Here is a 22,927-nt window from a genome sequence, read left to right as displayed (position 1 = left end):
AAAGACAACGGAACAGTTTGGCGGACAGAGAAGCCGCACTGCGGTCCCGCAACACGTGAACAGAGGGCCGCGAGAGGCTTTACCACCAGGTTATACCGACGACCTGAGGGTTCGCACTGAGCCAGGTCTCAGGTACCCACGATCGGCTATCAAAACCACCCGGATGTAGCCCAAGCTGTTTGTGAATAACTGCCAATCAAAGCAGAGCTCCCAGGACAGACATTTGCGCCAAAGGCCATCAATGGGCTGTTTTTCCTCGTGTCTGTCACGGTTGGAGTAAAAAAACTTTTTTTGTAGTTTATTTTGACAGAAAGGGAATGTGTGAGAGAGAATGGGGGAGGGGCAGAGGGCAAGAAAGAGAAAGAGAATCCCAAGCAGGCTCCGCACTGTCAGCACACAGCCCATGCTGAGTTCGATCCCATCAACCATGAGAGCATGACTTAGAGCCAAAAGCAAGAGTTGGTTGGATGCTTAATCGACTGAGCCACCTAGGTGCCCCTGGTTTTTTTTTTTTTTTTTTTTTTTTTTTAAAGAAAAGTAACTAAGGGGCACCTGGGAGCTCAGTCAGTTAACTGTCCAACTTCAGCTCGGGTCATGATCTTGTGGTTTGTGGGTTTGAGCCCTACATCGGGCTCTGTGCCGAGAGCTCAGATCCTGGAGCGGCTTCAGATTCTGTGTCTCCCTCTCTCTCTCTGCCCCTCCCCTGCTCACACTCAGTCTCTCTCTTGAAAATAAACAAACATTAAACAAAATTTAAGTACAAGTAACTGAGCCTCAAATAATAGAAGCTCAGGTGGATCCCAGAGGAGAAATAAAAGACAAAGCCCCTCCGGGGAAGCTGGCCTGCCTGCGCCCTGTGGAACGAGCGTCCTGTGCGGCTGTAACCACAGAGCTTCCCACATGTCACTTCTTACTTGTGCCCTGACCCCCTGCCTGGCTGTGCGAACCTGGAAGGAATGAGGAGCCTCTGACAGGTCTGCGGCTGTGCCCTCAGAGCTCACAATGGTGCTGGCACACAGTAGGTGCTCAGGAACAATGCCGGATGGAGAGAAAACAAGAGAGGGAGCGAGAGGAAGCCCCAGGGAGAGCAAGTGCTCTGGTCCGCTCACAAGTCAGAAGGGGACTTAGCTACTCATCACTACCCCTCTTCAACTGCCGGAGGACACTTCTCAGCCCGGCTAGGTCTCAGAAGTCAGAGCATGCTCCTCCAGGTCCGGACCCCTATTTACATCACATTTGTCCTCCTTGGTCGTGTCTTTTAGGGACTAAGTGAATTCTTCCCATCCCCTCCCTCCCCTGACCTCCCTCAAAGCCACTCCGTCTGTCAGGGGGTGGGTGTCATTCTCCAAGCTGACCCTGGGTGGCACTCAGAGTGGCCGAAAGCACGGAGGGAAGGACAGAGCTGAGGCCAGCCCAACAGCCAGCTCCCGTATCTTGTCGGAAGGCTGTCCCCGAGCTGCTGGACCCCGGCTTGCCCATGTTCACCAGTGGCCAACGGGGCCTGGGAATCAAAGCCCCTCTGGGGATAGTTTGTGACCAGTATCTGATGGGCGTGTGGGGATGATATTCCTGGGCCCCTGGGTGGGGATGACTCTAATGTGTGCGTTTTATGCATTTCGCAGCGCCACCCCCCCCAACCTAAAGGCTCTAAATTGCCCACCCTGGTAGCTGGCTTCAGGGGGCACCTTGAACTGGCCAACTTCCCACACCTGGAGCACCCCTCGCCTGCTGTTCTGCACCTCAGGGAAACCCCAAGCCCTCAATCCTCATCTCGGGCTCTCGTGGTCGGCCCTTCTCAAAGGCACCCAGAACACCCTGGTGGATGGACACTGGGGAGGTGGTGGCAGTAGGCACTGGGGGCCCTGGCCCGTGTGCCCTGGAGGAGCTTCAGGGGTGCCAGCCCTCTTTCCCCACCCACGAGGTCTTGGCAGTTCTCGGGCATTCAGAAAACCAGGCTCACACTGAGCTCTGGCCCCACAGAGCAGCGGGGGTGGGGCTTGGGTCCCATAAATCAATGCCTCATGGCTCCATGAAAGGAATAGCTCATAATTTGCGAAGTTCAAAGACCATTATTTTCTGTTGATCTTCCCTCACCCAGTACTGATTCCCCAAAACAATACCCTGGAGTTTAGTGCTGAGCAGCCGGAAACGGTCTCCTGTCTGCACACACAGATAAATATGGGTGACCTTCCTCCATGACAGATTGGTGCTGGTGGCATATCCAGCCATGCTGGCACATGAAAATGATGCTTGGCTTGTTGGGAGATGAATGTTCCTTCACACAAACTGCATGTCTCTTTGCCTTACCTTCCCTAAAGCGTACTCTGCAGGAATAATAAGAATAATAGCAGCATTAACGATGCTCCAGCATCTCTTGACCATTTGTTATGTTGTAAGTGCTGAGCGAAGCACCAGGGCTCACTGAATCCTTGCATACACTTCTCTAGGGTAGGTACTATCTATCATGCACCCACCCCATCTACAGACAAGGTGACTGAGGCTTCTAGAAGGTTCCATAAGCTGCTCAAGGTCTCATCTAGATAAGGAGCTAGAAGGAACATCACACGAGCTCTGGGCCACAGGGCTATGCTCAGGACCAGTGACCTAATTTTGAGGTGGCGGGGGACGGGGGGGGGGGTTGGTGCAAAAGGAAAATGCAAAAGGGACTCTTGTCCAAAACCTACTAACTTAAAGGGGTGACAGCAGAGCCTAATTCTGAGCCTGGGGCCCTGAGGGCCATATAGGTCACACCTCATGAAGCTGGCCCTGATGACTTGAATTCAGAAGAAACCAATGTGAGTGACAACATGGCCGCGTGTGGCACTGTTTAACCCTAGAGGCTGAGCAACAGCCCACATTATGCCAAAAGTGATTCCATGAGCTTCATGCTTGGTCAGGAGACTGGTTACTTTCCATCGGGAGCTTAATCAGCTCCTCTGACAGAGCAAATACCCCTCTCCCCTGCCCCCGCTGGGACTGCAAAGAGTCCACGGTGAAGAATGTGAGGGAAGGGGGTCACGTCCAAGTCATACATGGAAAAGAGCCTGTGATTCAAGCCAGAGACACGGACCCAGATTCCGGCTCACCCACCTACAGCCATCTGACTTTGGCCAAGTTTCTGGACCTCTCTGGGGTTCATTTTTTTCAGACGTATGATGGGGAGAGTGGTATCCACCCCTCAGGGTAGAAAATGCTGTAGCGGAGGAACTGATACTATGTCATAAAGGTGCACAGTAAGAGCTCAAGTCAATGCTACGACAGTTTGGTGGCCATTCCATCCATCAAGTTTGTGAGACACTTGAAAGAGCACATGGTTTGAAGGTTGGAGATACAGACTGAGCCCAGAACACTGGCCCCCAACTATTAGTTATGTGAACGGGGCAAAGTCACTAAACTCATTCCAGGGTCGGCACCCCTTTCTGTACAATCCATCTGCCACGGCGACTACAACACACAGGACCCCACCAAGCACGAAGGGGCAGGGCATTACTGAAATAGGAGAGGCTGCCATTTCGACAGCCTGTCAGGTTCATTGTTAGAACCTGTAAGTGGTTCAGGCTTTAGGGGTCATCTTACACGTTCTTGACCCCAAATTTGACGGACTCTGTTTCACCTCCTGCTTTCTGGTCAAACCCAGGAGGGGGCTGAAAAGGAAAAACAATGATTCAGACCAAACTCTACATAGCTGGGAGATGCCACGCAGATGTCCGAATCTTTATGTGTTTTTATTGGAAAATACCAATCAGAAGTAGAGGTTGGAAGTGCTTTATGTTTTGCTTGGAGAGCCGTCTGTCCTAACCAAATTGCCTTGTGCTTTAAGAAATCCAGTGTACATAAAAGATTCCATTTTTCTCTGAAAATATGACACGTATATAAAGCAATAAAATTTGAAATTCTTTCTGAAACCTTAAGGAAGAGAACAGCGGGGGGAAAATTGGACGGTGTCTAATCATATACACACATAATATACAAAGACACGCACCCGCTCACAGCTGCCTCCGACATAAACGCGGTCATTTACATTTAGAACACTTTCTGGGGTCGGCTCGAATTCCAGTCACTCACAGACGGAATCTGGGAATCATTTTCCTGCTCCGCTCAAACTCTACCCTCTTTAATAGTTTTCTCCCTATCAGTTCCCTTAACTTGTCCTGCATATCAGCTGGTTTAAGATGAGATCTGTGAACATCAAGCCCAATTCCAGGCTCCCTCTCACCAGAGGCCACTCTTCCATTAAAAGTAGGTTACGAGAGGGGTCTGGGTGGCTCGGTTGGTTAAGTGTTAGACTCTCGGTTTCAGTTTTGGTCATGATCTCACGGTTTGTGGGATCGAGCCCTGCGTTGGGCTCTGCATGGATAGTGCAGAGCCTGCTTGGGATTCTCTTTCCCTCTCTCTCTCTCTGCTTCTCCTCTGCTCACTCTTTCTCTCAAAACTCAACAAATAAAAAAAAAAGTAGCCTACGTGGAGGCGAGGTGCTATGGGAAAGGTGTGCCTGAAAGTGATCTGACCCACATGCACCAAGCATCCAGGCTGGATATTACCTTCTGCCTCACGAGCTCCCCCAAACACCCTCTAGCTCCTTTTTATAGATGCATTCAAATCCCACAAGAGAGCTCTGCTCCTGCCCCTGGGGAGCAGATGAAGTGCGTGGAGACCAGCTCCTCAGAGCTGAAGGGAGGCTTAGGCGCCTTGCATACAATGACTCATGGGGTGGTCTAGGCAGCTTACCATGACAACGCTCCAGCCGGGTTACTGATACATCCCATCAATTCAGTGAAGGGGGGAAACAGAATGAGCCAAAGCAGTGCTGGGGCTTCCGTGTCCCCTCTGCCCTGCTCAAGGACTGGTTTGTTTGGGCATCATCTAGACACGGCCACAGCCATCCCCTTCGTACGGTGCATATTCACTTCCATGTATTTTAAAACTTACAGTCAAAGTCTAGTCTCATAATACGCGTTTTTCTACTTTGCTCTCTAGTTTCTCAAGCATCATACTCAGCAGCGACTTCTGTGGCTGGTCACAGAATGCATTTATTGGGATCTCTTGCACCAAGAAAACGGAGCTCTAAATTCTAAAACCTTCCCTGATAGAGAGGTTAAGTGTGGAAAAAAGATAACGGGAGCTCTGTAGTAACCCTGTGATTTCTAGAACAGTAGGTGCAAGTATTTCCAGAGAGGAATAAAAGGTCTGGTCTTTGGTCCTTTGATTGAAGACAAAAGGTTTCTCCGTGCACCTTGTGTAAGGAAAGGGAGGGGGAAAAAAGTCTTACCTGTTTTTCTCCAAAATGGTTCTTATTGAAAGACAGTTACGAAAAGGAGCATCTGAGGTGCCTGGAGTGGGGACCTTCATTTACTTCAAAGCCCTGATGGGGCGCCTGGGGGGCTCAGTCGGTTAAGCCGATCTGGGCTTGGGTCATAATCTCACGGTTCGTGGGTTCGAGCCCTGCGTCGGGCTCTGTGCTGACAGCTCAGAGCCTGGAGCCTGCTTCGGATGCTGTGTCTCGCTCTCTCTCTGACCCTCCCCTGCTCATGCTGTGTCTCTCTGTCTCTCTCTCTCTCTCTCTCAGAAATAAAAACATTAAAAAAATTAAAAAAAAAAAAAAAAAGCCCTGCCATCCCACAAAGTCCAACCTTGGGCCTTCTCAAGGGAGAGCTAGATATATTCACACAGCGGGTGGCATCAGCCATGCCTTACAGACTTAGATGTCGGCCATCTTTGAAAGATCGCTTTCAGAGACAAGGAAAGATATTTACACAGCCTGCAACACCCCAGTCATGTTCTGAGTTCCAGATTTCCAGCGCTTACTGCCATCCAGGGAAATCACAGGCCAGTGTTAATGTACACCAAGTTGGAGCAGGAAGAAAACAGCCTCTAGAATCCCCAAAGGTCACATAGTATGCCACTTCCCAAGCCATGATTCTAATATAAGCCAATTTAACATACCTGTCGGTGATCCCTCCATGACATGGCCAACGTAGGGGCCTTCCCGAAAGGTCGGTCTGTTGTCGTTCTGATCAATCACGATGACTTCCAGGGGAACCGGCCCCTCGAGGGTTTTGCCATTGGCATCAATGGTCTCCACAAATAGCTATTGGAGCAAAGAAATTGGGGGAGAAAGAACGCGTTAATTCATTATGAAAATTGAAGTCAGGTTCTCTGGAGAAAGTAGGTTATATCAGCAATTTTATGAGCCCTTGGCAATATTCAAGCTTTGGTCTCAATGGATAGTCACTGGAACTAGAATAGAAACCAAACATTATAGAATAAACGACAAATTTCAGTTCATATTAGATTCCCCCTTGGGAAATTCACAATTAATTCATCAAATCTGCAAAGGAAGTCCAAAAACAAAAAAGAAGAGAGAGAAAACACTCACAAGCAGCCGGAGCTGAGAAAATGTGCTTACATTGTTTCTGTGTTTTTCCCCAACATCGTTATGCTTAAAAGGAATGTTATGCTAATAAAAATAATTGACTAAGCAGTTATGAACAGAGTACATTAAGAAATAACTCAAAGTGTTTATGGAAATGTTTAGGAGAAATTCGGGTCAGTGAATGTTGAGAGAGGGCCTTCCCGAGGCAAGGAAGGCACGTGAATGGGTCCCGAATGAGACCCTAGGTCCGCTGTCCCCCTGGCCCCTGTAATCGAGGGCGGATTTCAGTCCCACGGAACGCTTCCATATACAACTACCTTCAGATCGCAAGGAGGAAGGAAAGAATAGCCTACAAAACCCCGGTTTATTGTTGATCTTGGAAGCAAGGAGATATGTCAGAGCATCTCCAGTGAGTCACAGTGACCCTATGCTCTCATTTTCTGTGCCTGGTTCCGCCTTGGTCTTACTCGGCGACAAAACGAACCTCTCCTTGGAGGTCAGTGCTGGTCCCTTCACTGAAGGTGGCGGAGAATTTCCCTGCAGGTGCAAACCGTGGAGAAAGCGCTTCTTCAGGGGGAACTAGCCCTACTTTTTTTCGAGCTACATGGCCTGGAGCCACACGCTTACTCTCTCATTTTCTCACCTGTGAAAGGAGGTTAATAAAACCACCCATGATTAGAAACAAGAATCAACATTATGCAGTGCTTTACTGGGCTTCCTACTCTATAAACTCACTCGGTCTTCACAGTAACCCTGTGAATCTTTTGCAAGCAAGGAATGGAAGCAAATGAGAGGTTAAGTGGTAGAATCTGGATTTGACCTCATGAAGTCAGTCTCCAGCGTTTATAGTTTTAAGCACTATACACAGTGTTTTTAAAAGCACTTACTCTGATGCTCTCCCACGATACACCCCAAGCTTAGATGCTGCCAGTGTTGCTACCGGTATTGTTACCAGCACTATTGTTAAAACAAGCCCCAATTAGGAAAATAAAAGAGAAACACTTTTGTTGCATATCAGCAAGGTTGTACCCCACCGGGTGGTGCTGCAAACGGTGGTCATCCTTCCAGAAAGAAGCATGGAAAAATGCCACAAAAGCTATGAAGGGCTCACACACTTTGCTCCATCTGGATACCACTTCTGGGTGGGTTTGAGTTAGGCGGCACTTACGTGGAGGAAAACATTCACTGTAGTGTTATTTCATTATTAGGACAATGACTCACCACTGGCTTCCGCTAAATGCCCAGGGAGGGGAGAACTGGTTGAATGAATGTTTTTACAACATAATAGAATACAGCCATTAGACACAATCGTGATTTAATCTTGCTGATCTTAGAATGCTGTGCGTGAACACTCAAAACAGCACGGAATCATGAGTGTGTAACGTACGTCTGTGCACAGAATTTGAAGGTGGTTAGCAAAAACGAATCCAGGTGAGCTGGAGGTTTTTTTTTTTTCACCTTTTTCCGTAGTATGACTTCATCCTTTCACTAGCAAATAAATGGGCAGAGGCTTTTAACAGCTGCACACAAAGGAGAGTTCACAGAGAATGAACTATACTTTTATGTTTTTTTTTAAAACACACTACGAGAATTCTAAACCAAGGAAAGCAAACAAAACCTTGGGGCAATTTTGTGTAATAAGGACGGTCTGACCTTTTGTCCTCCCAGAAGAGCCAAAGACTTGACTTTCACTCAACCAAAAAAACTTCTGTCTAAAAGCCTATTTGGGATCTGAACCCTAAGCTTCTTGTTAGTTTGTAAACTGCACCCCCTGACATGCAGGGAAGGGGGAGAGGGAAGGGAGAGGCCAAGGGCTCCCCATGGGTAAGCGGCAACGTTAACAACCAAGGAAGTTTACTTACGAGGCTTAGTCTTAGGCAGCTGCAAGACAGGGAACTCCCCTCACCGCCCGCCAGAATCCCGGAAAGTTTATATAGAGGCCTTAGCAGAGCTCGGTCAAGTGTACCATCCATGGGCCCAAAATGGCTGCCGCTGTGGGAACAGTGGGCAGACCTTATCTTCCACGGACAGGGGAGGGGCGAGGAACCTCTCTGATTGCCTGAGTCTGTCAACCTGCGGTCATGACCTCACTCATGAACTCTCCATGACCTTCTACACTTCCCCATTGTACAAGCTTTGGGCAGTATCAGAAGCCACAAGTAGGCTAGAGGAACAGAATCCACATTTCCCCAAATGTGCAGTGTTGGAACTGGAGGGGTAGACTCCAGAACCATCTCAGCATAACAGAAAGACGGACAGAAACTAAGGAGATATAACTGATGAGGGGGAATGTGAAACGTTCAGCTGAATCTGATAAAACCAACTATGTCAGTAAACAGCCTGATAGCATTTTGTGTTACCGTACTACCCAGAGTCTGACTCCTGGATTTTTTAGGGGAAAGCAATATCGTTAGAAGCTAAGAGCTCTGGAATAGCATTTAAAAATAGCAAAGTATTCTTAAGGGGCATTTATTAATTTGAAAGTCAATTTAACAGAAAGTTCATTGAGATATGTATGACTATATGTCAGTCCCTACCCTGAGTGTTACAAATCCAGCCATCAACAAGATATTCTACCGTGAAAGAGACAGGTAATAGGCAATGTAAAACACAGGAGTGAAATAATTTCAGTTAGAGATAAGCGACATGAAGGGATAGAACAGGTTCACATATTAAAACCACACTGTCCAGGGGCACCTGGGTGGTTCAGTCAATGTCTGACTTTGGCTCAGGGCATGATCTCATGGTGTGTGAGTTCGAGCCCCATGCCAGGCTCTGTGCTGACAGCTAGCTCAGAGCCTGGAGCCTGCTTCAGATTCTGTGTCTCCATCTCTCTGCCCCTACCCCGCTCATTCCCTCTCTTAAAGATAAATAAACATTAAAAAAAATTTTTTTTAAAGTACTCTGTCCAATTTGGAAGTCACTAACCAAATATGGCTATTTAAATTTAAATTAATAAAGATAAATAAAATTAAAAAATCCAGTTCTTCCATGTGTTAGCCACATTCAGGAGCTCAGCAGCCACAAGTAGCCAGTAGTGGTCACCGCCCTGGACAAGGTTTCTCCTTCTTGGGCTTTCAGACTCCGAACTGCAATCAACACCTTGGACTTTCCTGGATCTCAGGCTTCTGGACTTGGACTGAATCACACAACCAGCTTTCCTGGGTCTCCAGTTTGCAGACGGCGGGTTGCAGGACTTCTCAGCCTCCTTAACAATGGGAGCCAATTGCTTAAAGTAAATCCCTGTATATATGTATGTATGTATATGTGTGTCTATCTATCTATCTAACTATCTATCTATCTATCTATCTAACTATCTATCTATCTATCATCTATCTGTCTCTTTTATTTCTCTGGAGAACACTGACTAGTACAGGCTTTGAGGGTATCTTTTCAATTTTTTAAGTTAATTTATGTCACCCTACAATGGACACCTCTCAGCAGTTTCTTATTCGTTTACTTTGACAAGTCTTTTTATCATCTGGCCCCAGCCCAGTTCTCCAAACTCATTTCATGCCCTAAGAAGTGCCCTTTGTCCTTATTATCAAGCTACACAAATCTTTTTTCAGTTTTCCCAACTTACGCTGCTCCTTCCGAACACAGGTACTTTCACCCGTGTTCCTCCTACCTGAGGTCCTTGGTTAGCCCCTGGTTACCCTTCAGATCTCAGCTCAGATTTCACTAGCACAGAAGACCCTCCGCTACCCCTCCAGACTAACAAGCCCGTCACTGGTTTACAGCCCCGTGGTATGGTATCCTTCCTTTATAGCATTTTCCATAATATAGAGTATTTATTTGTGTGACAACTCAGTTAATGTCTGCCTCTCTGACTCGTCCCACGAAGGCGGAGGTGTGATGCATCTTCCTGACGATTAACGAGTCCCCAAGGCTGAGACCAAACGTCTGCACATAACTGCGACCTGATTTAATACTGATGGCACAAAGCTGATTTAATACCGATGGCATGAAGAGGCGGTATCTCTTTAAGAGACTGGAGTCCAAAGTTTGGCCTCAGCTTTGGCCATCTGTCCTTTGTCTCCATCCCTGGCGCGTACGAGCTGACAGTCGGTCCGAACTCCATGGACTGTTAGTCAGTTGCCTCTTTCTGCAGTCTTAATTCATGAGATAAGAACCACAGTGGTAAATAATACCTAAGTACCTTAAGTTAGTTGCTTTCGTTTTAAAGAAGGGAACTAATACTTCTTTGGTGTCCAATACATGTCTGAGCTTTTTACGTATTGTCTCATTTGGCTCAAAACAACCTGTAAAACACCCACTGCCACAAACCTTGGAGAAATGTAAGTGCTGGTCTATAATCACAAGGTAGTTTGTGATCTGGATCCAAACTTAGGTCTGACTCTAAAATCCAGGCTTTCTTCCACGATGCCCTCGTTAGCGAAAAGCTCTTTCACGGGCTTCCTTTGTGCATTTGTTTTATTCTCTTTACTGTGTTATTTGCCTAATAGCAAATAGCTTTACGTTGATTGCTATATTTCATTGTTGTCTCATCCAAGGCAAAACTATCCATGAATTTAGGGACATGACGAGCTTATTATAATTTTTTTCCTGATAAACATGAAAATACCTATTAAAACACTATAGGCTTGGGGACGCCTGGGTGGCTCAGTCGGTTGAGCGTCCGACTTTAGCTCAGGTCATGATCTCACGTGGTTCATGAGTTCGAGTCCTGCGTCGGGCTCCATGCTGACCCCTTGGATCCTGGAGCCTGCTTCGGATTCTGGGTCTCCCTCTCTTCCTGCCCTTCCCTCTGTCACACTCTGTCTCAAAAATAGATAAACATTAAAAAATAAAAAAAATAAAACACTACAGATTGGGGAACATTACATTATCAGCCTAGCTACAATATGCTCCCTTCTAGAATGTCAGATGTTCTGAAATGAAAAGAAAGAAATTTTCCATCTTATAAATGTAGCTCTCAAATGACCAGGGTTAGTAGAGTGAGAAGGGAACATGGTACACAAATCACCCATAATCTGTTTAAAGCAAAAATACTTTATCTAAGAGTAGAGACATGAGGGTCCTGTATGAACATGAGCCAATTCGCCCACCTCAAGGGCATGGTAGATGGGCTCCAGGTTTCCATAGAAATCAAGAAGCCCACAGAGATTTTTGTGTAAGGATGCTATTGTGAGTTTATTTATAACAGATGATCTCTCAAGGTTGAGAATGTTGGAAGATAAAAAAAATGTTTTTTTAACGTTGATTTATTTTCAAGAGACACAGAGTGCCAGAGTGCAAGCAGGGGAGGGGCAGAGACAGAGCGAGACACAGAATCCAAAGCAGGCTGCAGGCTCTGAGCTGTCAGCACGGAGCCCGAAGTGGGGCTCAAACTCACGAACCATGAGATCATGACCCGAGCTGAAGTCGGATGCCTAACTGACTGAGCCACCCAGGTGCCCCTGGAAGATTTGTAAAAACCAGATTTCCTACTATGGAAATATAGTGTTTGTTGTTGTAGGAAAGAAAAAGATAAAATGAATTCCTAATCTGTGGTTAATGTGAAACTCAAATTGCCCTTATGTTTTGCATCTGAGTTCTTACATAGTTAATTAATATATTCATTTATTATAGGCTCCTGTCTTGGAGGCTTCTGTATTCTGCAGGGGGAATATACCCATGGCCCAGCTAGATCACAGACAACTCAAAGGCAGGAACGCTATCTTCTAGGTATTCCTTCTATACATAACAAAGTGCCTTGAATCAAGAAAGCACTGATAGATATTTTTACCGAGTTTCTGTTTGTAATTTTCCTACCCTCCCCACCTACCAACATCTCATGAAGATCGTACCAGACTTTCCCGTTGAAGATATCCTCTCTGACCACTAAAATTACAGGCAGACTTTGTATCAGAAAGCCCATCTTCCAATTTTGGGATCTGCTACCTTAGAGCATCTGTGGTCGGCAGGATAACGATCTTCCTAAAAATCTTTATTCCCACTCCCAGGAACTAGTGCACATGCTCGCTTACATGGCAAAGCAGAGTTAAGGTTGGTGATCAGCTGACCTTAAAATAGTGAGATCAGTCTGGATTCTCAGGGTGGGCCCCGTACTCTGGTATAGACTTCAGAAGTGAAGGCCCACTGGCACATTGATTTTAGCTCCATGAGGTCTGTGTTGTACTCTAACCTATGGAAGCGCATGATTAACAAATTTGTGTTGTTTGGAGTCACACATTTGTGGTAATTTGTTGCAGCAGCAAATAGGAAATTAATAATGGAGTCATATAATTTATTGTTCAGACCAGAACCCTTTTTAGAATGAAAGCAGGTGTTACTGTTAACAAGTAACCCAAAACAGGTGCACCCCCAGTCTGCCCTAGGGAGAAGAGGGTAACATGACAATCCTGTGTAATTAAGTGACTTCAACTTCCCAGGTCAGTTTGCGCATGTAACAAATGGTTCTTGATTTTTTTCCGTTTTGAATAAAAAGATAAGGGAGTGTGTGGAGCACAGTTACCGGCAAATAGGAAATTCTAAACAAGGTTTGTTAGATCAGGAGACAGTTTGGTGACCTTGGCCTTCATTTGCTCACCAGAGACCTTTAGTGAGACTTTTGAGAAGGTGTACCCTCAGTTAAATCCTCGTCAGCCATTACTCCCTTCAAATTGCTTTCCTATCTCAGTATTCCAGATTTCTCTTTGACACCAATTACTTGCATTTCAAGTTATTTTTCTTGGCTTTCTTCATTTATCTAAGTTGAATCTCATTATGGGCCAATGCCTGGAGAGTTCTCAGGGAAAAGTTATTTTTAGCCTTTTGTAACGTTCCCCGCCTTCACTTCCAGGGCTCCATGCGGCATCTTCCCCTTGACGGACCGGATGCGGGGTTTATAGCTCCCTCTAAAAATGATCAAAGGGGTAATACAAGTTTCCTACTTGCTAGATTATTAATTAAAGATTTTGATACTGTTATCAAATGTTCTTTGAAAAGCTTGTTCCGCCTGGACTACAGTATTTCCTTTGTCGATCTGAAATTTCACTTTCAAAGTATGTTTTCCACCGAGTGTAATGAAAGTATATTTTTTCTTATGTATGCATGCTCACAACCATGCTGGACTTCGAGGGCGTTTTTCTATTTAATTTTTGAACTAATTTTAATTATGTGGAAGAAATCTATGCAGATATTCAAAATAATTTTACTTAAGCAGCTTGGGTAAAGTCCTAGTGAATATCCTCTACCCCAAGCGGGGGCACAGGCTGAACATTTTAATTGGTTCCAATAGAATTTATATAAATCATGAGTATTGGAATTATGCCAGATCTTTTAAGGATATGTACAAGGGTTAAGGGGATTTTTGTACAAAGATGAGAAATATAATACTTTTGAAAACAAAGCTGTAGGAGAAAATTACAGAGGATTTTATTTTCACTTGTTCTTTTCTCTCTACAAAAGCAAAATTCAGAGGAACAGAATGGATGGAATGCAGTATCCTTTTTTTTTTTTTTAGTTTATAGATCTAAAGTCATTTTGTTAAATTAAGTATTAAAATGTGTTTTATAAAACACGATATTCTCCAAAAATCAAGGTTGACATATAAACATTTAAAGTATAGCCTAATACATTCCAGAAGGATTAAAGTATTAGGAGGAAAAAATCCATTGAATATGTAAGAGAGTGGGGAAGGCCTTTTTAAACTGACATTAAACATATAAGTTAAGTGAATTATTGAGAGATTAATAACTCAAAAGCAAGTTTTTTATAGGACTAAATATATAAATAAAATGAATAGAAAACTGAGAAAAGTGGCTGTGTCATATAAAACATAGGTTTACCACCCGGAATACATAAGGAGCTGGTTAAAAATCAATAAGGAAAAAACAACAATGTATATTAATTTCAATATTGCTTAAAAATAAGAAAAATTACGTGGGGCACCTGGTGACTCAACACAAAGTAGAACACGACATTGCAGAAACACTTCAGGAAATAAAAAACATATTAATGGTATGGTGTTCATGGTATGTAGTAAATATTTGATTGCAAAATAGTATGTGCTACATAATGTACTTTTTGAAGAACAGGCAAAGACATTACACGATTAAGATTATACTGAAATATTAGCAGTGGTTTTATTGCAGGTGATTTTTTTTTTACTCTGCTTCTCTACACTTTTCTAGATTTTCTGTAATGGGCATGTGTTAATTTCAGAGTTAAAAAGCATCTATGAAGTTTATATTAAAATTGACTACAGATTGGCTATGGTTTATCACAAACGGGGAGCTTTGGGAGTATGTTAAACTTCAGGACATCTGGCACCTCTCAGTGTTGAAGATTAATGGGAAGCACGTGAACATTAAGCATGGAAGAGATCAACTGTATTGCAGTGGAACCCAGACAGTGGCTGGCTTTTCCCTTTCTCCCAAGTCTCTGAGATTTGGATGAAAAAAGAGTCTCAACGCACTTGACAGAACTCCATAATATAGAACTTGGGCTCATCAATTTTCTTTTCTTTTTTTTTTTTTCAATGTTTAGTTATTTATTTAGAGAGAATGCATGAGAGTTGGGTAGGGACAGAGAAAGAGGGAGAGGGAGAATCTCAAGCAGGCTCTCCCGTCAGCACAGATTCTGACACTTGCTCCTTGAACTGTGAGATCATGACCAGAGCCCAAATCAAGTCAGATGCAGGGCACATGGGTGGCTTAGTCGGTTGAGCATCCAGCTTTGGCTCATGTCATGATCTCCTGGTTTGTGGGTTTGAGCCCCGTGTCGGGCTCTGTGCTGACAGCTTGGGGCCTGGGGCCTGCTTCCAATTCTGTGTCTCCCCCTCTCTCTGCCCCTCCCCTACTCATACTCTGTCTCTCTTTCAAAAAAAAAAATGAACATTAAAAACTTAAAAATAAAAAGAGTGAGATGCTCAACTGACCGAGCCACCCAGGTGTTCCTGTTTTCTGAGCCATCACTGTTATCGGTGTCTGCTTTTTCTCTGAAGCTTCACTTTTAGTCTTGCTGATCAATTCTCAGAACCAGGAAAGAGCTCACATTCTATGCATAGACTTCAGATTTAGAGTCCTCATCTTTAAGATGGGAGAGCGGCGCCTATCTCACGGGGTTTATGTGAGGTAAAATACATGATGTTTGTAAAGCACTTAACAAAATGCTTGCACGTATCAAATGCTAAATAAATAGAGGCTTTCAGTTATCCTTAAAGTTTCTTGTGAAACAAACAAAAAATTCTCTGTAACATAAGTTTCTGATTAGGGTTCATGGTCTCTAGCACCTGTAGGAATCTGAAGCTCATTTTTTTTTATGTTTAAAAAATTTTTTTAAGTTCATTTATTTATTTTTGAGAGAGAGAGAGAAGTGAGAGAGAGAGAGAGTGCAGGGGAGGGGCAGAGAAAGAGGGAGAGACAGAGAATCCCAAGCAGGCTCTGCACTGTCAGCATAGAGCCTGACGTAGGGCTCAATCTCGCAAACTGTGAGATCAGGACCTGAGCCTAAAAAGCAAGAGTCAGGCACTTAACCGACTGAGTACCCAGGCATCCCTTATTTTTTAAATGTTTATTTATTTTTGAGAGAATACAAGTTGGGGAGGGGTGGGGTGTGGGGGGCAGAGGATCTGAAGTGTGCTTTGCGCTAAGAGCAGAGAACCCAACGTGGGGCTTGAACTCACATACCTTGAGATCGTGACCTGAGCCGAAGTTGTACTCTCAACTGACTGAACCACCCAGGCACCCCTGACTTTTTATTTTAAAATAATTTTTATTCACCTGAAGGTGTAAGAAATATCACAGGGAAGTACCATGCACTCTTCAGCCAGTTTACCTCAACGTTAACGTCTTACGAACCATGGCACAGTATTGCACGCAGAGTGTTGGCCTCAGTACAGTCCTGGATCTTAGATTTGCTCAGTTTTATTTCTACTTGTGTGTGTGTGTACATGCGCACATACCTGGGCACTTAGTTCTACACTCATATGTGTCACCACAGTCAAGAGACAGGAGAGTTCTACTTCTAGAAGTGTCTCTTGTGTGGAAGAACATACTTTAACATTTTTACTTTGCATTTCACTTCTGAGTATATATATATGAGAAGGAATTGAAAACAGGGTCTTGGAGGGGCAGACGCACGCTCATGTTCACTGCAGCGTTATGCACAATAGCCAAGTGGCAGAAGCAACTCAAGTGTCCATCAACGCGAGAACGGATAAGCAAAATATGCTACATACATACACATGATGGAATATTATGTAGCCTTAAAAAGAAAAGGAGAGGCGCCTGGGTGGCTCAGTCAGTTAAGCGTCCGACTTCGGCTCAAGTCATGATCTCACGATTCGTGGGTTCGAGCCCCACGTCGGGCTCTGTGCTGACAGCAAGCTCAGAGCCTGGAGCCTGTCTTTGGATTCTGTGATTCCCTCTCTTTGACCCTCCCCTGCTCACACTGTCTCTATCTCTCTCTCTCTCTCAAAATAAATAAAAAAAAAACATTAAAAAAAAAAGAAAGAAGAAAAGGAATTAGGCCACATGCCCCACATGCTATGGCCTGAACCACGAAGGCATTATGCTGAGTGAAATAAGCCAGTCACAAAATGACAGATACTCTATGAATCCTCCTGTAGGAAGTATCTAAAGTAGTCAGATTCATAGACATAGACAAGACGGTGGTGGCTATACGCGGTGAGGGGAGAGGGAAAAGGGAGTTGTTACTTGGCGTAGAGTTTCAGATTTGCAAGAAGAAAAAGTTCTGGAGATCCATTTCACAACAATGAATATCACTATCATCACTGAACTGTACACTTAGAAGTGGTTAAGATGGAAAATTTTCATAATGTGCTTTTTTTTATCACAGTAAAAAAAAAAACAACCCAACTAATTTGCATGGGAATCACCTGGAAACTTGAGTAAGGCAGGGTCCTGAGGTCCGACCCCAGGGATTCTGTAGGTCCTCAGTGCAGGGGTCTCCGAGTTAAATCATCCCAAGTCATTGTGATGCAGCAACCTAATGATAGCACTTTGGGAAAACCCCTTCCGGGCAGCTGTCTCCTCATTTTATCACCAAACAAGGTGCTAAGACTCAACAGAGACTATCCCTGGTTTGGGCAGGTTGACCAGCAGCCTGTAGGCTTGACAAACTTGCCTGTTGTGCTTAAGACATGTAGGGTAATGAACTACACAAATAATCAGGACCAGCTGGCTTCCACCAGAACCAACGGGCAACCGAGTCCCCCCCTTTGCCCTTCCACGTTGTTTCCTTAAGCATCCACTATCTTTCTTTGCAAGAGAGGATTGACATCACCTCCTACGCAGGTGGTGATGGAGCTACTGAGTCGAGGAAGCCTGGGGCTCACCAGCTGATGCCCAGTCCCCTCCGTCCCGTCCGGTCTGTCTGCTGGCCCTGTGAGCTGTACCTTGCCCACCCTGTGTCTGACCATCCCTCACCAGCTGTTGGTGGCTGGGGCCACCGTGGGGCTAAGCCCCCCTCACTGCAGTACAGCAAGCACCTCTTAATTGTGTTCTCTGCCCCTAGGCTATCGCACACTCACTCTGCACCAGGCAGCATTCCAGGTCACCTTTGAAAATGCAGATGGGAAGGGGCGCCTGGGTGGCTCAGTCAGTTAAGCATCCGACTTCAGCTCAGATCATGATCTTGTGGTTTGTGACTTTGAGCCCCACATCGGGCTCTGTGCTGACAGCTCAGAGCCTGGAGCTGCTTCGGATTCTGTGTCTCCCTCTCTCTGCTCCTCCCTCTGCCCCTCAAAAAATAAATAAACATTAAAAATTTTTTTAAAAACCAGATGGGACCTTTCACCATTCTGCTCCCTAGTCAGCCCACGTCACTTGTGTCCCAAGTCCTCAGTGCAGCCCACGCAGCCCCGACGTGGACCATGGAGTGTCCTTGGCCACATCTTCCATCTCTCTCCCGGAATCCTTCCATCCTGGCCACACGCTCCTTACTGCTCCTCAAGCCCGCTAACTTAATTTCCATTCCATGGCCCATGAAGACACCGCTCCCGTCACCTAGAACACACTTTCCGAGGAGATTTCGCGGCCTGCCCCTCATTCCACTTACGTCTTTCCTCAAAACGGAGGCCTTCCTTACGTCCTTGATCAAGGTCGGTCACTCCTCAATCATCACTCATCCCTCCCCTTAGCTTGTTTCCACGGCTCTTGCTGTCACAGGCCTGGGATGCAGCTACTTCTTTAACACCTGCCAGAGTGACAGCTCATGGAAGCCGCAGAAAATGGAAGGCGTGTGGAATGTAAGCTCCTGAGGACAGGGAGAGTTGCCTGCCTCGTTCCCACAGCACAGCGAAACACTCTCTCTCATAAAGCAGGTTTTCACTAAATGTAACAAATGAACAATGGATGAGCTAAGGACTTTGAGTTTGTAAGGAAGTCTCTCTTTTTTTTCTAGAGGACAGACCAGTAGACAAGAAAGAGGTGACACCTGTCATTTGAGAATTCCCTGAGGGTGAGTCCAGCTAAGAGGCGATGTATTAAGGATTCAACGGTAGCGTTTTCTGCCTATTCCAGAGGAAGATGCCAAGTTCGGCGAACTTGCCGTAACTCTCTAATGTGTGCAAACATATTTTACGTGGGATTATTCATTGTTTGGCGATGACTGATAGAAAATGATTTTGTTCTGACACACATATTACTAATAAGCATTTTAAATGAAAGAAAATTAAGCAAGTGGAACTTAATACAATTCTAGCTCACCAAAGTGAGCCCATCTGTCCCTGCCTTTATAAATGAGGCGATGCACGCTACAGGAATTCACTCGTAGTTCTCACAAAAACCCCTCTTTACCATTCTTACGCCCTGAGATCAGCATCTCTACTCTGATTTTTTTACTGGTGCACAAAAATGCCTCAAGAAGCCAGACATGACTATGTCACGATCAGATACATTCCGTCAGATTCTTCTGGATTTCCACTGGTCCATTTTTTTCCCCTTTGACCAGACAGCCCCAGCTCGGTGCCCAGACTCTGTGGTTGAGAGTATCGGCAGTCCACATTACAACCAGCCTGCCTCGGGCTCTATTCCAGACCATCTAGATACCCCCAGTTCGGTGCCACCAACTTCCCCAAGTATCCTGGCCAGCCCAGAATGAAGATGTCAGTACACTCATCACTTTGATCATGATGTCTCTTTCTGCATGTTTCTGGGCCAACTGGAGAGAACCTGGGAGTGCAGACCTACCCACCCACCCCGACCGTGCAGCAAATGGCCCCAAATACCACCACTGGGTACAGGGCACATGCTAAGGACCCCGGATTCATCCGACAGTGCCCTTCTCTGATAAGTTTTGTTAGGTTGGACCACACGAAGCTGAAAATTTGGTAAAGCTCAGAGAGAATCAAATATTGGTAATTCCAGCTCAAATCCAGCCTGCTGTCTGTTTCTGTAAATGAAATATCGGAACACGGACACCCTCATTCACTGACCTGTTGTTTGAAGTGCCTTTTCACTCGAACAGAAGAGCAGAATTGAGTAGCTGCAACACAGTCTCTATGGCTCACAAAGCCTAAAGTATTGATTATCTGGCCCTTGGGAGAAAAGTTTTTTGATGCCTATTTTAGAACATTCGGTGCAAAAGGAGGAATCTGGAAAATACCCAGGGAGAAATGAAAGTTTTGATGTAGATTACAGACCCATCTTGACAGCTTGAAGTCTCTTTAGCTAAACTCTTTCTCTCTCTCGTGGTTTTGCATTCATTCAACAAATCCATTCTATGCCCCATCATACTTTGGGTTCTGCACAAGATCCTTGATTTATAATAGTTAAAAAATACAGTTTTAGGATTTTTAAAGCTCATCTATAGATAGCATTTAGTGGGAGTAAACAAGCATCATATAAATAATAATGATTATTATTGTTTTTTAATTTTTTAAGGTTTATTTTTGAGAAAGAGAGAGACAGAGCACGAGTGGGGGAAGAGGGGGACAGGCAGAGAGACACAGGGAGACACAGAATCCAAAGTAGGCTCCAGGCTCTGAGCTGTCAGTACAGAGCCTGACGTGGGGCTCAAACTCACTGACTATGAGATCATGACCTGAGCCGAAGTCAGACGCTTAACCGACTGGGCCACCCTGGCGCCCAGCATCATATAAATATTTATTAAGCAAGGAAGGACATAATAAGGAGATTGCATTTAGACTATAGGCAGGGCCTGTCCAGAGAAGGCCTCTGTGATGGAAGCTAACAGGGGAAGAGAAAGCAAAGAGCCCTCTGAAAACCCTCACAGAAGCCAGAGGGAGCAAGAGAATGAGAGGTGTGGGGAGAGTGACCTGGCTCAGGACTGAAGAGACCGCAGGGGAGAGGTCAGAGGGGCTTGCAGACAAGCTTCAACCTTCTGGCCTCTTTTCTGAGGGCAACTTAACACCACTGAAACTCTCTCATGGAGCCACTTGGGAAAACAGTTTGGAGGTTCCTCAAAGACAGAAGCATAGCATTACCATATGACCCAGCAAGGCCCCTCCTAATCATACACCCTAATCAAGAGAAATGAAACGGGTCCACAAAAACATGCCCATGAATATTCACAGCAGCGTTATTCATATGAGCCCAAAGGGGGACACAGCCCAAAGGCCCCTCAATGGCAACTGGACACACACAATGGGGTATCATTCATCCAAAAGAAGGAAGGAAGGTTGGGCACCCTGCCATGACATGGACCTTGAACACGTGATAAGTGAAAAAAGCTGACACAAAAGGCTGCGTGGCATATGATTCCATCTATATGAAATGTTCAACATAGGCAAATCCATAGAGGCAGAAAGTAGACTGGTGGTTACCTAGGGTTGGGGAGGGTGAAGGGAATAGAGGGTGACAGCTCATGGGGACAAGGTTTCTTTCGAGGAGACGAACACGTGCTAGAATGGATAATGGCGATGGTTATACAACTCTGTGAACACACTGAAAACCATCAAATTGTTTACTTTATTCCTTTAATGTTTATTTATTTATTTTGAGAGAAAGAGAGGGATAGAGAGAATCCCAAGCAGGCTCTGCACAGTCAGCACAGCCCAACACAGGGCTTGATCTCAGGAACCATGAGATCCTGACCTAAGCTGAAATCGAGAGCCAGACACTCAACTGACTGAAGCCACCCAGGTGCCCCTGAATTGTATGCTTTAAATGAGTGATTTGTGTGGTGCTATTGTTAATTTGTTAAATTAACACTTGTTAGGTGAAGCACAGGGGGCCAGACAGTGAATCGCAGCTCTACACAGACCACGAGAGAACCTGGAATAGAGAAACGTATCGCCCACCAGTCCTGGAGGAGGCCGCATGGGAAGGTCAAGGCAGAGTGCACATGGAGAGTGCGATAGGGCCTGGGGTTCATGCCTTTATTAGGTCTGGGGGTGCAGTGCCTTGGGGATCCTGGGCTAAAGCCAGGTTGGTCCATTCAAACCAGAAGAGCAGAGTTTTTGGAACTTCACAGGGGTCTTATCTCAACTGTGCCAGGGGAAGACCACGGGAAGCAGGGGACTATTGGTCACCAGGGCTATTGGGAAGTCACAGAGGAACTGACCTTTGCACATGAGCCTGGGGACTGTTCCCTAGAGCCTGCGCTTGTGTGAGGGGTAGTGTGCGCTGAGGGACTGTGCAGGCTTCTAGGTCAAGAGAAATGGGCGTCAAGGCAGCAACATCATGAAGTGTTTAGGCTAAACTCTCAACACGTGGTGTGTGATTCACCTCTCACTAAAGCAACTGAAAATGAAACCTCTTTATGGGTTAGGAGGTAGGGGATGGTGTGAGGGAATAACTCCGATGTGAATTTTAAAAAGATTGTTCTGGAAGACCTGTGGAGGATGGACTAAAAAGGAACAAGAGCACAGCATGGTTGGGAATGTACTGAAGGGGTCCAGGAGAAAGATGATGCGGTGACTTCCTTTATGGAATGATGGTGAGGAAAACTGGTGTGTATTCGGAACACTTAGAAAATGGTACATTCCACTTGATTCTGTGCTTTGGAACCAGTGGCTGAGAGGAGATTTGGGTTTTCATCCTGGATCTGTCACAGCTGTAGCTGGTGTGAGACCCTCGGCTAACCATCGTCCCCTTTCTCTCGATGACAAAATATCAGTAGCAACAACAGAGCAACCGCCTTCCTGGGGACAAATGAGATAAATGGATAGAAAATATTTTCCAGCGCAGAGCAGTATGTTCTGTGTGGATGCCAGGTTTCCGAGAATTAAAACTCAAGGGTGAACACTCAATGCCAACTAAATTAAACAAAATGTAATCCTTCTCTGAAAATTCAGAAAGCGGTTCTAAACTCCTGAGGGCCTAGGAATCATTGTTGTGAATATCAGTGATTAATTATAACCTGTAGGTACTAAGGAAGTAGGAGACGGTCCTGACATTATAATGACGGTAGCATCACAGGCTGGATGAAGCTTTTAAAAATGAATACATTAGTAAAAGAAACTCTACATGGTGCATCCTCAGACAGATTTTTGACACTCCCGTAGTTAATTCCCCCTCAGGTGCCCACATCTCACTGCAGAGACCCTCTGGGAAGCCCCTTGGGCGCTGTTTACAGGTAAACAATGCTGTGCATCAGCCCCTCCCCCCCCCCCCCCTGGGG

General features: G+C 45.4%; 1 protein-coding gene across 1 annotated transcript in view; it reads right to left on the bottom strand.

Moving 5' to 3' along the window:
• CDH13 (cadherin 13) overlaps positions 1 to 22,927 on the bottom strand; it is a 1,024,187-nt gene that overhangs the window by 388,951 nt on the left and 612,309 nt on the right. The window contains exon 6 of the mRNA XM_077754065.1: positions 5,944 to 6,088. Within this exon, the coding sequence (XP_077610191.1) occupies positions 5,944 to 6,088 (145 nt within the window). The remainder of the gene's footprint in view (positions 1 to 5,943; positions 6,089 to 22,927) is intronic.

This window comes from Crocuta crocuta, unplaced genomic scaffold, assembly GCF_008692635.1.
Source record: "Crocuta crocuta isolate KB4526 unplaced genomic scaffold, BGI_CrCroc_1.0 scaffold61, whole genome shotgun sequence".
In the NCBI taxonomy this organism is placed as follows: Eukaryota; Metazoa; Chordata; class Mammalia; order Carnivora; family Hyaenidae; genus Crocuta; species Crocuta crocuta.
This window is presented reverse-complemented; position numbering and strand designations above follow the sequence as displayed.